The sequence below is a fragment of the Schistocerca nitens genome, chromosome 1 (assembly GCF_023898315.1).
Source record: "Schistocerca nitens isolate TAMUIC-IGC-003100 chromosome 1, iqSchNite1.1, whole genome shotgun sequence".
In the NCBI taxonomy this organism is placed as follows: domain Eukaryota; kingdom Metazoa; phylum Arthropoda; class Insecta; order Orthoptera; family Acrididae; genus Schistocerca; species Schistocerca nitens.
The window spans coordinates 651,084,435-651,100,300 of NC_064614.1; the positions used below are offsets into that span (position 1 = coordinate 651,084,435).

Sequence of the window (15,866 nt, forward strand, 5' to 3'; positions counted from 1 at the left end):
TTATTTGCAACTGCACTTGCGTCAGAAGTGCCTCACTAGAGAACTAAAAGTTGATCACTTCCACATGAAGTGAATGTGTCAAGTCACTATGCTTGTACTTCCCTCCAATGCACAGACACAACACATATGGTTGCATCTCCAAGCAGCTTAAATGATTTTTATGTTTCATCCATGACTATCCATTTATCATTAAAATAGCCCTAACAGATTTGCACGATTTCCAAAACCTATTGCATGCTCTCTAGTCACCTTCACTTTCCAAACAACAAACATCACACTTCAAAATTAATCTTCGTCAGTGGTCACACAAATATCAATCTTTCATGTTCAGTGATGTGCAGAATGTTTATTTATTTATTTATTTATTTTTTCCCCCCATTAAAAATTTGAAACATGAATATTAAATATGCCTTTCAATTAATATTGTAGAAGGCAATTTTTTATTTTAAGTTGTTATTCCTCAGGATTTAGTAATGAAGCAATAAATTACTATTGGTGGCCACATCTTAAAATTTGCACCTACCAGTATCTAAGTGTTATATGTTACCACACAGCCCATAAAACAACAGTAGTAATAACTGTGTATCAAAATACTCCTAAAAGTAGCTCATAATCTGCAAAAATTGTTTGCAGAATGTGATGGACTCTTACAAACACATTAAAATAAGTATGGAATTGGTATGAAATTTCTGTGAGGCTGAAGTAATGTGGCATAATCAGAACTCTATTTTTATTCTCACTTGATGGAAGAAAAACCTTCCTTTCGGAGCATTGTGCAGCAGCTTTTTTGCTCTTTTAATGCCATTGAAAAAACTGGCTCTTAGGCAGTAATAAGATATTGGGATACTTCATGTTTCACAGTTGAAAACTGGAAAGCCATAACATTTTTAAACGGAATCAAAGTAACTTTATGAAAAAATAATTATGTGAACCACAGCTAGTGCGTTTGCAGGTTGGTGACAAAATCTGGCACTCCTTTTGTTTCATATTACTACTTCGTGCACAGTGTTTCATGTATCTTGAAAAGTTATTTTATTTGTGGGTGACATGGCCTTTTGGTGAATTTGATGGTAACTAGGATTCAACACTAAATGGATCAGCGAACAGTTATAATTAATTGCTTTAATCAACCAATTACTGTCACTTACAAAATACAGAGAGACCTTACTTTACATCCCTCTGAGGCACCATGTGATTTCTCTCAATATAGAGAACAGCTGAGTGTCATGATCATAAAGTAACATGACACAATTGGAGATTTGAATGAAACTTCATACACACTACTTCATGTACCAACTGTAATGAAGTGACTTATCAAATTGACAGAGCAGTTCACAAATCAAGAGAAAGAAAATGTCAACAGATAAAGGTTTCTTCTGATAAAGGACAGTAAATCTAAATTGGAAAAATAATGATGTAATGAAAACTGATCCCAGTTATAAAAAGTGCCTTGACAAGCGGTATGAACTCCAGGTACAATTTATAATTGTATAACCTCTGTGTATGAAAACAAATCATGCACAGTGTACGAAGATACTACATTCCAGGATTAGCACACACAAATGCCACTTACCTAACATGAGCAGCTACGTGCAGTCTCTTCCCAAAATTTGCGTTAGGCTTCGAAAGGACCACATCTGCACAACAGTTGTGCCAACAATAAGTGGCATGTTGTGCTTCTGTAGATACTAAAAAAGAAGCAGAGGATGGCCAAGAGAAGAAAGCGGAGGAAGGTGCCGACGACGAAGAGAACGAGAATGTTGTGAAGGCAGCAGACAGCAGTGAGCGGAATGGGCGACCCGAGAAGCTGCGCAGCCGTCAGGTGTCGCGGGAACGGCGCGGCTTATCAGGAGGACGCAGCGAGTTTCCAAAGCAGTGGCGGGAGCGACATCGCAGTGCTGGTAGCAGCCATCACTCGACCCATCTGTCCAGTCGCGGTCGTCTGCACAGTCGCAGCCCTCTGCACAGTCGCAGCCCTCGTCATCGTTCGTATCGGCGTGCGTCACCAGTCCACAAGCCTGGAGTTCTCACCTTCACTCAGATCCGGGTAAGCGGACAAGACCTCACAAATGTGTGGAGAACCTCATGCCAGAAACAGTGGGTGCTGAACGTGGCAACCATCTACATTTTGTAACATCTCTTGGAATAATGTGTGACTGATTCGTGTCCTTTAGCAGCATGTTTGTAGCCCAAAGGTTCTTCAGATCATGTGGTTTCATCTTGTTCGTTATACCGTAAGAGATTTTAGAGAATCATTTTGTGACACTCTTTGGTTTATAATGCATATATACTTTGTAAGCATTTTGTTTAGTATTTGTTCTCAAATTCTCGCCTAAAAGCACTGAGCTTCTCTGAATAATGATTTGCGACTTCTCTGTTAATGTTTTTATGTTATCTAACATTGATATCTGATTTTCCAACTTTGTTGTTTCACGGTGTTGTTGTATTGGGGACATAAAGAAGAGCTGTTTATTAATGCACTACAGTATTAATGGTAAAGTTACAGGGTGTATACGCCCTGGGACAGCCGGTAAATTCAGGAAAAACCTGATAATTTTTTCCATCTGGGAAAATTCCAGGAAAAACCTGGGAATTTTTTAGAATTCTGGGAAATTTTTATTGTTTCAGATCTCAGTTAATTCTTTTTAATTTTCACTGGTAAGAACTGATATGCAAAAAAATTATTTTAGCCAGCTCCTGCAGAACAATACTGCAGCAATAAAGCAAAAAACAAGAGAATAACACCAAAGTAAAAAATTACAGAGAAAATGTGCTGTTAACAACAACAACAACAAAAAACAGTGCACACAAAAGCATCTTGAGGCTGCTGCGAAATGTGTCTTAGGCCTTAGGACAAAGACAGTGCAATACTTCATAACAACAAAGTGACAATCGTTTACATATCTACCAAGTTCCTGAAAAAATATTGTGAATGGTAGTTTTCAGAGCATTGCTTTCAAAGTAAATTTCCTTTTTAAAAAAAAAATGAATCATGGAGCATTTGACTCTCATTCAAAATTTTACACTTTGAGGAGCAGCGACTTACGAAAATTACAGGCCCAAAAGACCTGCCATTTATGGAAGTTTTGGTCTTGCATTTGTGTTTGATATATCTTGAAGTGTAACATACACTAAAAACAAGACCTAGCTTCAAGGTTAGTTCTTTCATAGATTAAAAATTATACAGTAATGATGACAAAAATTATAATCATCCTTCAACAAAATATGCGAGGTGAGGTCTTGAACATAATTGGTTTTTCTGTGGAAATGTCGAAGTGTTAGATGGAAAATTTATTCAGCCAGGTAACCCATGAGGTGTTCAGTGCACAGGAATGAAATTTATAATTCTGCTTGTCAGAAATATTCAGCTGCTGCAATTAATGCTACACTTTCAGGATTCTGCCTGACAACACCCTATGACGCTGTATTTGATGGAATTGGTACTTATGCTTTTGTAATACAAAAATATGTGGTGTAGATATTGCAGTGCATCAATGAGTTTTCCAAAACGCACTTTTTCTCAGTTTCGTTTCATGAAGTGCTAAGAAGTTCTACACTGGTGTAAAAGTTCTCCTTCACCATTCAAAGTATTGATAAGCCATACAACTTGGATAGAAAGTATATTGTTCTTAACATAGAAGAAAGGTACTTTCACCTTGGGAAAAATGTATTTTTAACTGAGGAATCTGTGAAAATATCAAAATTGTCAATCCCCCCCCCCCCCCCCGGCCTGCATATACACCCTGATTTATTACCATTTGTCTCAATATTTGAATCATGTTAACAACCTGAGTAATTATAGCTTCTACGTCTGGTTTGTCCTTCTCGTAAGAAATGTTTTGAATAGTCTTATGACTACTGTATCGAGATAATTATGCTTACTTGTGAGTAACTCCCATGATCTCTACTGACGTTTTTAATTATTTGAGGGTTCTATCCTAAACATAATTATGTTGCGTATGGTGATTGTATAGGATTTATTGAAACGTCATTGAAAATTTTCTATAAATTATGTTGATTTTAAAAATTGGTGTCTGTGATGTGGCCCTCACAGTAATGCTGCAAAGCAAACATAAGTAAAACTTCATTTGAAAACATAGTGCTGAAGCATTGATGGTGAATGTAGGAGTGCCACAATAAATTTGTGTGTGAAGGAATTAACGAGATTTGAGAAAGACTGTTGCTCATACATGGTGAAGTGTAAAATAATTTTAGTAGTCTAACTCTTCTGTTGATGGATCTCTCTTCTGTTGATGGATCTTTGTATGAGCACTGTAATGGCCATACAATTGGCACATTGCTGGAGAATTTCAAAATTAATTTGGTTCCTACTGCATGTTTGAAGAAACACAGATCCCAAACTGATGAGAACAAAGTTTGAATGTCTAGTCAGATATCACTCTAGCAACATTTCTCAAAAATATGAAATAGTTCACAAATTTATTTCATGGAAAGAGGTATGGAAAAGATGCGACAGATGGGCATTGCATTGAGTTGATAGTGACTAATGGATTAAAATAACTACAGTGATAAAACTCACTGTGTCATTAGCCAGCATGTCTGAATGTAACTGTTAGATTTTGTCTGCTGTTACCTTTTTTTCTAAACTGATAGTGTTGAGGGCAATTAGTTTAATTATAAAACAGATCTTAAAGTTACAGCATTGTGACTAGAATGTGTGCTTTCTTCTCGGTTGTTTAGTTCCTCCAATTGGTTTCCTTCCTGTCAACCCATTTACCTACTGCACTTCTTGCAATAAAAGCTACTATGTGATTAGTATTATAGTTACCACATTATAATCGTAGTTACCACACACTTTTGTTTTCACATGCACATAATTATTTACAAATTATGAACAAATTTACTTGTTCTAAGCAGCTACAGTTCCACAAATGTTACTATGTAGTTCATTTGTTCATGGTACACCATGAAGTATTCGTACATATGATTGGCAACTTTATAGCTGCCATATTTAAAACATGACTTTGTTGTTCACAATCAAAACATACCTTATATATTCTAGGAGGAGTGATTTTCTTCTCAGTTTTCATTACTTTGACTCGAAAAATGTTCCTAACTGCTACCTACCTTAGCTTGGTTGTCCCTTAGAGTCCGTCAGGCTGAGCCACATAGTTTTTAACAGCTGCTATGTCTAATTGGGCCAAACTTTTGTTGACTTCATCCTCTTTGGTACTGAGTTCAATATATTGTAGAGGACACTTTCATCCATTGTTGGTATATCCAGAAGGTAGAAGTTGTTGTTGCTGCTGCGGCTGTCTTCAGTCCAAAGACTGGTTTGATGCAGCTCTCCCTAAACCCCTTGACATATCTTTCCATGAGAGAATGTGAGGATATACATTGATTGTGTATGTCAACTTCGTTCATTCTGTGATTGTAATCACTAAAATAGTTGGATTTAAGCTTTGTTCTTTCATTCTGTGATTGTAATCAGTAAAATAGTTGGATTTAAGCTTTGTTCTTCCTGTTTCATACATCTCCACATACTCTGGTCCACTATAAAAGATTGATAGGTGGACGTTTCTTCATCAGTCCATGTTACAGAAATAATATTGGGTGATATAAATGTTAGTTCTCTCTTCTTTGGGGTAGTTCCAATGAAACAATGTGGCATTTCTGTCACAACTGCAGGAGTGCACCTGTCTAGTAATTCCCTGAGAAAGTTAGCAGAACTATATCAATTGTCTGTGTAAATATTTCTCGGCATCTAAAACGATGCACATGTTTTGAGCACATTCTTTTCTCTGGCAAGAAATTTCAATCCCATCAGCACTCCTCCTTTCCAGTCTGTACCTTTGTTGGAAAGTTTTTTTGTGAAACGAATTCTCTGTAATTGTTCCGCAACTGCAGGTGGAGTCATCTTCCATTCCCCAGTTTATAACAGTATTTTTGGTTAATCAGCAGCGGAATGCAAACACCTAGACATAGCTGTCTCAGTGGTATCATTCAGAGAAAATTCATACTAAATTATTTTGCTTTTTGATCTGATGTAAGGAGTAGAGATAAGCGTCGCTTCATTTTATGATCCGTTAAGGAAAACAGCTTGTGTTGTTGTTTGAATCAGAAGCTGATGTTTTTGCTGCTTAATAGTGTCTCTTACAATTAACTCTTTTTGTAAAAGTTCATTGAAGTTATTTAGGATTTTGCCACAATGTAGTAGAACTGTATACTTCAGATCAGATACCGCCGACTAGTACTGTGTTAGTGTAATTTGCTATATTGTCTCAGTTCATCTGTAAACAGGTAGTACGATGCTTCGTTGTGTACATTCAGTTTCTCTGTCATCTAGAATGCTACTGTTTTCATAGCTTTCAGTTTTTATCGCTAGTGTCATTGTCTTCACAAACACTTGAATGATGAAAAAAGTTTCTTTGAAAAAATGACAAATTCTGACTTTATTCATTGTTTGTCTCAAGTACACTGTTACTCATTAAATGAAGATTAACTGCACGAGAACCAGATTTCTGAACTCATTTTCACAAAAACCGAAATCCTAAATGCTGTGCATCAGGTATTTGTAGTACCAGGATGTGCAGCCAGTGGGACCTCTCCTGAGTCATTCCACCAGGCAGCATCACCTGATGGTGACTAGGGTGGCGTTGGCAGCTCTGTGAATGTGCGTACATTGCAGGCGTGCCACGAGAAAATGGTTATTTCTTTCGAACTATGTGTAGCTGTGAAATGTTGTTTTTTACTTGGCAAGAACTCAGTGGAAACTGTTGTGATGAAGCAAACAGCTAACAAAGAATATGCTCTTAGTAAAAATAGTGTATGACTGGGAAATTGCCATTGAAGATCAGCTTCGTTCTGATTGCCCTTCTAATCTTCGAAGCGAGGACAACATCAGCAAAATGTGTAATCTGATCAGTGAAGATCAATGAATCCAGACCAGTTTGAGGACTTAACCAGTTTGTCCTTGAGCACAATTTACATGTTTTGACTGTTGAATAGTGGCAGCAAAGTTTGTGCCGAGAATTCTCAACAGCGATCAGAGGGATCGTCATGTTCATGGCTGTCATGGAATGAAGGATGCATTCAAAGACGATACAAATTTTTTTTAACAAAATCATCATGGTGATGAATCGTGGTAACAACAGTCAACTCAGTGGAAGTCAACTGGCTCACCTTGTCCAAAAAAAGTTCTGCAGGTGAAATTGAATGTGAAGATGATGGTGATCTATTTGTATATTGTTGTTATTATTATTATTTCTTTCTTTTCTCGGACGTTATGTCTGGTCAAAAATGGAAAGTGACGCGGACCTTGATCAAGCGTGACTTCCTTTTAACTGTACGGTATATGTTATATTGCATTTAGGAACTTTCGGGTAATTGAACATGTATTATTATTACACGGATCTGATCAGCTAGTCGTTGTTCTGTTAAAAATTTTAATTCTGGGTATCTGGTAATAAATGTTGTGTATACTTGTGATCTGTATCCAGTTGTGTTGGTTCCTAGGTTTGTTGCTTGGTAATAACAGAACATGAGGTGTCGGTTAACTTCATCTGACCATCTCATCATCTGTCTTTGTTTTCCTTCTAGGGTGGTTGCAGGAAGCATATTCTGCAAAACACCTGTATTTGAATTTAAATCATTTTCCAGTTGGCTAGCAGTGTCGTTACCATTGTGGGCGTTCAAGCGTCGTCCCCGACCATGACGGCGCTTGTCCGAGGCCTCTTTAGTTCTGCCCTGAACCAACTCATCACACTAAAAGGGGGGTTAGCCCTATTAGTGGTTTGTTCTTTTCGTCGCCTTTTACGACTGGCAGAACATACCGGAGGCCTATTCTTTTCCCGAGGCTCCACGGGGTTATTATTATTATTATTATTATGTTATATTGGAGGGATCATACACTCAAGATTTTTTTTTTTCCCACAAAACCGACGATAACAAACAATTCTATTTGGAGCTTATGAAAAGGCTGCACTAAAGTTTGGTGCAAAAATATCTGGCTTTGTAGAATTCCAGTGAGTGGTTCCTGCATAATGATAATGCCCCCGTGCAAACAGCTCTGTTTTCACCAGTTTTTTTATCCTTAACGAATACGACTACCTTGACCCATGTATCCTATTCACCAGATTTAGCACCCTCAGATTTCTTCCTGTTCCGCATGATGAAATGAGACTCGGAAGTGAAGCGTTTTGCTGATGTTGAAAACCTAAAACGTGATTTCACAAAGGTGCTAGCAGGTATCAAAGAGGATGAATTTAAAAGCTGCTTCCAACACTGGAATGAATGTTTGAATAATAGTGTTCATGCTAATGGAGGGTACTTTGAAACAATGAAGTAAATGCTTTCTACAAAGAAATTCTGGTTATGTTTGGGTACCCCCTTGTATAATACTACTACTGCTGCTGCTGCCCCTCAGCAGCAGCAGCAGCAGCAGCAGCTGCTGCTGCTGCTGCCCCTACCAACACAAACACCACAGTCTACAACAGAAAGCAGTTAGCTGAAACTTGTATTCTTATTTACACAGTATCACAATAACTTTCAAGCATAAACTATCTTTTAATAAATTTGTTGAGTTTTGCATTAATTATTAACCTGCGATATACAGTGTCCGTTCTAAAAGTTCAGAGATTGATTTTATTCCTGATGTGTAAGTGATGTTAGCAAAGTGATTGCAGTGGCAGCTTGAACTAACAAATGTCAACAGATATGCATTCAACAAAATATGTGAGCAGGCAGTGTTAAGTAGTCAACATGAAGCTGTAGTGTGTCTACATTCTTGTGTCATAAATCACAATGGAGCTACATGTTAAACCATTCCCCCAAATCTTTTGAAGAAGAGATAAGAGTGTGCAAAGTTTGCTCCACATACCTCACAAAATCATCACAGGTTGTGTTTTTCAACACGAACCTATCACAAAATGACAAACTGCCGATATTTGCACAAGGGGTCAGAACTTCGACAACATAACCGACTCAAAGGAGGTTTTTTCTGATTATTTCACATAGTCGCGTGAATGTTTGGTGTTTGGTACACAGTGGGGGGAAGGGGGCGACGATTTAGAACACCTGAAGAATTTAAAAATAATCATCTTAAGGTTTTTCTATTTTTTATTATTAATCTGGTCCCCAAAACTGAGAGAGCATCACAATTATTATTTTTTTGCACTTACTTTTGTAACTGTTGATAATTGTTAAGAGTTTCTTTCACAAATTGACTGTGTAATCAAAGATTCATTAGAATTTGCCCAGCCTGGGATAATTTTGGACTCCAAAAATTTATGTAGCAGTGATGTAATTTTTGCAATACATTATGTACTCTCCTTGTAACAGGAAACTCAAGAAAAAGGGAGGAGGTGAGGAACGAAATCTTACTTCAGCTCTTGCATCATTTATATATTGTATTTGACCCATTGTGAAGAAACTTCAACATCTATATCATAGGAATGAATACCATATTTGTGTAAGCAATCAAAAAGTTTCTCGTTGACACATTTTTACTTGCAATGATGTGGTATTTATGTTGGCGTAAGCTTCAGTTAATATGCAGTACACATCTGAGATTAAAAATTAAAATTGATTTCCGTGTGTGATTGCAGAGTGTTGTTTTTATATTTTTGCTCTCTACTTGATAGGTTCATTGGAAAAATTATTTTGGTGTGGAAACTTCTGTAATCAATTCCTCATTTTTGCATTGTCCATTGTGTTTATGGGGTTGGCATTTTAGTTCAGTTTTGGCATTGTTAATGGTAGATAGTGGCTGGATGCCCTTCCTGACACCGCCAATTTCTCCCTGGGACAGAATTTGTGTTCGCTATCAGTTCATGTCAAGAACAGCACATGTTAAGTGTGAGAATGTTTTCTGAATGTTTGTGTAGTGTGTAAGTGAAGTGGGGCATGGGTGCCATGCCTGATACTCTCCTAGTTGGCTGTGGGGAAAGTGCCTAAAAGGTCAAAGGTCAGCATGCCTTTCTGTGTTCCAGGAGTGGGTGCTTCCATACATTCAGCTATCTGGGAGGTCACTTTATTCTGTTCTTATTCTGAGTCATATCAAGAGTTAAGTGAAGTTTAGATTTTATATTGTTAAGAGTTCAAATACCAACCACCTGATCACAGAAGGAAGGTCAAAAGAACGAGTGTGATCAAATGGTGGTGATCAAATACTTAGTTAGTGCATAACTAGTGATAAAAGAAGGCAAAGTTACAAGGAAACAGAATGGGTGGCAAGGGGAAAAACATTAAAAGTACTTCTCATAGACTACTTTTTAAAGTGGAATTGGGCCGGGGGGGGGGGGGGGGGGGGGATGATGTCTATGTACAGAACTTGGAATTTGTATTGTGATATTACATGAGCTGCAAAGTTCACTTTTTGGTTTTTGTAACTTGGTATACAAATTGCAGTAGCTTGTGTGCAGAGATACATTTCTCAGTGTGTAGTGAGGGAGGGGATGTGGTATGTAATGAGTTTCCTAATCACCTTTACTGATTATAGTGATCAGTTCATTCAAGATGCCTTACTTATGTACCTACATACCTGGTGTTCTCCATAGGAAATTGTGTGCAGCAGATACTCGCTATTAAAATCTGGAGGACATATGAGAAACAACTAGCAACTCTTACACTGTACACAATTCAAAACAACCCATACGTATTACTAAAACAACCACTGCTCTGATACTGCTTGCTTTCACCTGTGTGGCATGCTAGAAACTGTAACTGCCACGTTATTGGAGCATCTGTATATCGCAGTGCTTCACGTCTTGGTATTGAGAGTCCGAGTCATTAATGTATTTGTTCTCTGCCTATTTATTGTGAATATTCTCCAAGTGACTATAAAGAGTCTGATAGTGTACTTCTCACCACACCATATTAAGGTTTTACCCAGTTTCATTCACAGGTGAGGTATGGGATGAAAGATTGCTGATATATTTTTGCAATTATAGTATGACCCCACTTTTACGTTCCCAGAATTAACTTTTTCCCATTGTTTGTCATCAGTTTCTTCGAACTTTGTGTTCATGATGTTATTGCCCATCCTCTTTTATGTTGTTATAAATTTACAGTCATTTTCACTTAATGAAACATGTAATTGGTGCATAATGATGTAAATTAGTTTCACGTAGTGTTTACATCATGATGCAATAAACTCTGATCTCTGGGCTCCCTAATTTCTGAAACTGTATAAATCATTAAAATTGGGAACAATTTGTGCTGCTGATTGTTTCTCCTAACATTGCCAACCTAACAGTAACAATATTGTATGTAATATTGTGGGAAGTTGCATCATCGGTTGAAGTTCTGGATTGTGCTAAACGTTCAATATTAGTCCAAACTGAAGTGAAGTTGGCAGTTAAAAATAAGAGATATGGTGATAGCTCATCCGGTTAATATATGGGCTAGCTTCAAACCATCACAGGTGCCTGTTAAACTTTTGATTTTCAAGGCTTTAGGAAAGGTAAAGGTACCATAGAGGCAATTCTGACATTGTGGTTGACAATAGCAGCAAGACTGCAGAAAAATCAAGACACATTAATAGGATTTTGGTCGACCTGGGAAAAGCGCTCCCCACTATCAAATGGTGCAAGAGGTTTGTAATTCTGGGAAAAGTAGGGGTCAACTGAAGGGAAAGACAGGCAGTGTCAAATATGTAAAATAGCCAAGAGGGAACAATAAGAGTGGAAGACCAAGAACAAAGAGTTTGGATTATAAAGAGGCCTTTCGTCCCTACTGTTCAGTATATTCTTTGAAGAAGCTGTGATGGAAATAAGACGAAAGTGGAATTAAAATTAAAGGTGAAAGGCTATCAATGATAATATTTGCTGATGAGATTTCTATTCTAATTGAAAGTGAAGGATCATTACAGAATCTGCTGGATGGAATGAACAGTCTAATGAATACAAAATATAGGTTGAGAGTAAATTGAAGAGAAAAGAAAGTAATGAGAAGTAACAGAAATGAGAAAAGCAAGGAACGTATCAGAATTGAGATCAATAAGTAGATGAATTAGAGAATTCTGCTACCTACGCAGCAGAATAACCCATGACGGACAGAGCAAGGAGGACATAAAAAAGCAGATTGGCACTGGTGAAAATGGCGTTCCTGCCGAAGAAAGTCTACTAGTATCAAACGTAGCTCTTAATCTGAGGAAGAAATTTTTGAGAATGTATGTTTGAAGCACAGAAGTGTAAAGCATTGAGATGTGGACTGAGGGAAAACTGTAAGAGAAGAGAATCAAAGCATTTGAGTGTGGTGCTGCAGAAGAGTGTGGAAAATTAGGTGGACTGGTACGGTAAGGACTGAGGTGGTTCTCTGCAGAGGCAGTAAAGACATCGGGGATTAGTTTCCATGGTAATAGAGGGAGTTGTAGAGGGTAAAAACTGTAAAGGAAGAAAGAGATTGGAATAATTGAAGATGTATGTTGCAGGTGTTACTCTGAGATGATGAAGTTTGCCCAGGAGAGTAATTGGTGGTAGGTCACATCAAACGAGTCAGGAAACTGATGTATCTCTTTTTAACAGGGGATGTACTGTGCACATCGCCACCCCCACCACCCACCCCCGTCTTCCCTCCTAGAATATCAGATGATCTATCAATTATTCAAATACAGTCATAATTGTCAAACTATTGGCACAAATTTTAAAATATGTCTCAATTTCTGAAGAGTTAAGATGGCACCCATCAGAACATCTGAAGTTAACAATATTGGCCTGCAGAATTCATTATGCTACCAAATATCTATATACGTTTAACATTGTGATGACGTTTGTAAAACACAAGTATCTCTTTGCATTCACAATCTTACGGAATTAACCAACCGCATATTGCTAACTACACTGTGTTCCAAATTTTTCTTTCAAAAAACATTTTTAGCATACTATATAACAAGTTGTATAACTGGAAGCTAGATAAATAGCTTGTTTACAATTAGATATGATCTAGATATATAGCGTGAGCATAAAAGGTTTTACCTGACAACAAAAGTTTATTTCGAAGGAACTGAGCTAGAGAGAGCTGTGCAGTTTGCAAATGGTAGCTTAACTCGAGGTTTTTTTATGGATACATTTCCACACTTCTGTGTGGTTTTTCAAAAAGTAGTGTGGCTCATGAAGTTTTTATCTGTACACTAATATACATACTCTGACGGCATCTTATTTTTCTCAGCCATGGGTCGTCTTTCAAGAAGTTGGTGCTGCATCACGCTTGGGGTTTATTTGTTAGCTAGTTCTTGGATGAAACTGGACAGATGGGACTGTAGAAAGACAGACATAATGACCACCAGATTATTTAAAAAAAAAAAAAATTCCCACTATTTATATTTTTCTGCAATTCACGCCATTCCTGTAAAGGGTCAGTCTATGTGAAATTAACCAATGGTCTGGTTCTTGACGTGTCAGATTTTGATATTTTTTGTATATTTGTAGTAGTAGTAGTAGTAGTAGTAGTAGTTTGCATGAAAAATTCCAAATTAAAAATATTTTGGACATTTCATTTTTGAAACTTCAAAATTATGCAATTTGTTTATGATATGAACCTTGAAATCCCCATATCTCAAACTATTTGACTTACAGATCTCAAATTCAAACCATTTTATTCATTTTCTGACAAGCTTTGAAAATATGTCCTACTTGACAATAATCATAATTATGTTCAATTTTCTCAGTTTAAGTTAGTTTTTAATTTTGAAAATTTCAGAATCAGATTTGTTTGTTTTGAAAGGAAAAAATGTTAATGGAACATTATTTGTTAACATGGGTGCCAAATTTCATGGTTGTGCGTCAGAGGGAACATATTCTATGTTTCCACAGTATCTTTTCTTCCAGGAGTGCTAGTTGTGCAAGTTTTGCAGGAGAGCTTCTGTGAAGTGTGAAAGGTAAAAGACGAGGTATTTCCAGAATTACGGCTGTGAGAATGGGTTGAGAGTCATTCTTGGGTAGCTCAGTCAGAACACCACTTGCCCGCAAAAGGCAAAGGCAAATTTTTTATTTCCTGTTAGGTAGCAGAAATCCACATTTGGTTGGCATTCATGTCCCCCCCTCCTTCTCTAACATTTATAACATATTTCCAGTGGAAAGTAGGCCTTCTGTTATGTTTGCTGCTGTTATTTGAGTTTCTCATTGAACTGGGGCTAAAGAATCAGGTTTTTCAATGATTTGCTCTTACTCGGGCACTTTGTAAACTAATCAGTCGTCAGCTCCTGATTATGTGAATTCAGCAGTTCGTGAATGTCGTCATCCACCTCAAAATTTGTCTGGCAAGATCCACCTTCTCTTCAATCACATCATCAGGTTGCTAAAGACCCCCCTGGGACACAGATATTTCCAGGCACCATGCAAAGTTTTTTTGTGAAATTTCATTCGAAGATTGTGCAACAGGTCTCACGTCATCTAAAACACTAAATTGCTTCCAAAAGTCTTTCAGAGTTTGTTTTGTCTCATAGCTTAGTGTAGATGTGCAAACGATCGTGTCTTACAGTAAGCTGTAAATGTTTTAATGAGGCCTTGGTCCATCGGTTCAAGCAAGCGGGTTGTATTCAGTAGCAAAAATACACCTTTCACATGTGGATCAAAATTAAAGTAGCAGGACAATGAACTTGGGTGTTGTCAATTAATAGCATCACTTTAAATTGATGTGTTTTAATTGGCAATAACATTAGACTATGGATGTCAAGTGATAACCAGACCAGTTCTCAATAGGACAGCTGTCACCCAAGCTGTAGCATTTGACTTCCAACTCACAGGCAACCTAGCTTTAGATATAGCTTTGAAGCTAGCGTATTTTCTGAGCAATAAACTAAGAGGTTTTAATTTACACCAACCATCACTGTCAATTGATCTTCGTTGGCATTAAATTTGGAAATGTTTTCTCTTCAGTGTGGTAGAAGTTCTTTTAGGCGTCTTCATCCAGAGCAGACCAGTTTAAGTATGTTGAATACGTTATGTCTGATATAGCCATCTCCTGTAAGTGCCCTGAGTTTGTTGTGGTAGTGTGAAAGTCTCTTTAGCAGTGCTTGCCACCTCTCCACTTTCTCCGATGTTAAGCAAATTATGACAACTTTTGAATCAGCTTGCCCAACTGTTACTAGCTTTAAACATTCCTTGTTTGTCCACTTCCTCAGTGTCCTTCGATCTCTTAAAAATCAGCTTAGCTTGAGAGCACACTGTGTTCTGATCAACATGACGATTTTTCACTCTTACATTATCACACTGTAATTTTAACATTGTTTCCATCTGAGCGATAATACCATGGCATTTATGAACAATACTTGAATTCAAAGATTACGCATGTTTCACAAATTCAGGAATGTTTTCTTTACCTTCTATAAATGTCTTAACTGTCAATTCTATTAGATCCAGTTTCTTTGCCAGTTCACAACTTCTAAATTTTACTTCAAAGTCTTTGATAATATTACCTTTACATTACAGAGCTAATGATTTTCTTTTCTTGTTCGATGCAAATGAATCAGTTCTGCTTTCTTTTGGATGACATAGTGGATAAAACAAATCCATTTGAAACACGTCCAGACTTGTCAGAAGACATGCCGGTGGAGTGAGGGACGAAACCCGTAATTCTAAATTTGCATAAGATGGTGTGGTATAAGTTGGGAAAGGACATATAAATAAAGTGTTTACTTCTCTTTTTTCATCTCTTGGTAGCGCACAAGCCATCCACAATTTGTCGTCACATGCACTTGCACAAGCAACAAGTTCTGTAATCTATTCAAAAACATGCAGCATCGGAAAATCAAAAATCCTTAAAATCGAAAACAGTTTTTGCTTTACCTTTGCTCTAAGAATAAATGCATGATACTTGGAGTCCATGTGCCTGCTATAGCTTTATAAAATCTTTTTGCCAAGCTGCTTTCTTGTGCTGCATGCTCATCATTTGTCATTTAGAAGTAA

At 37.3% G+C, this 15,866-nt stretch overlaps 1 protein-coding gene across 4 annotated transcripts in view; it reads left to right on the top strand.

Moving 5' to 3' along the window:
- The window catches only part of LOC126258608 (SAFB-like transcription modulator), a 215,334-nt gene that overhangs the window by 155,232 nt on the left and 44,236 nt on the right, over positions 1–15,866 (top strand). For all 4 annotated transcript variants that reach the window (XM_049955657.1, XM_049955654.1, XM_049955655.1 and 1 more), the window contains one exon: positions 1,686–2,047. In XM_049955657.1, the coding sequence (XP_049811614.1) occupies positions 1,686–2,047 (362 nt within the window). The remainder of the gene's footprint in view (positions 1–1,685; positions 2,048–15,866) is intronic.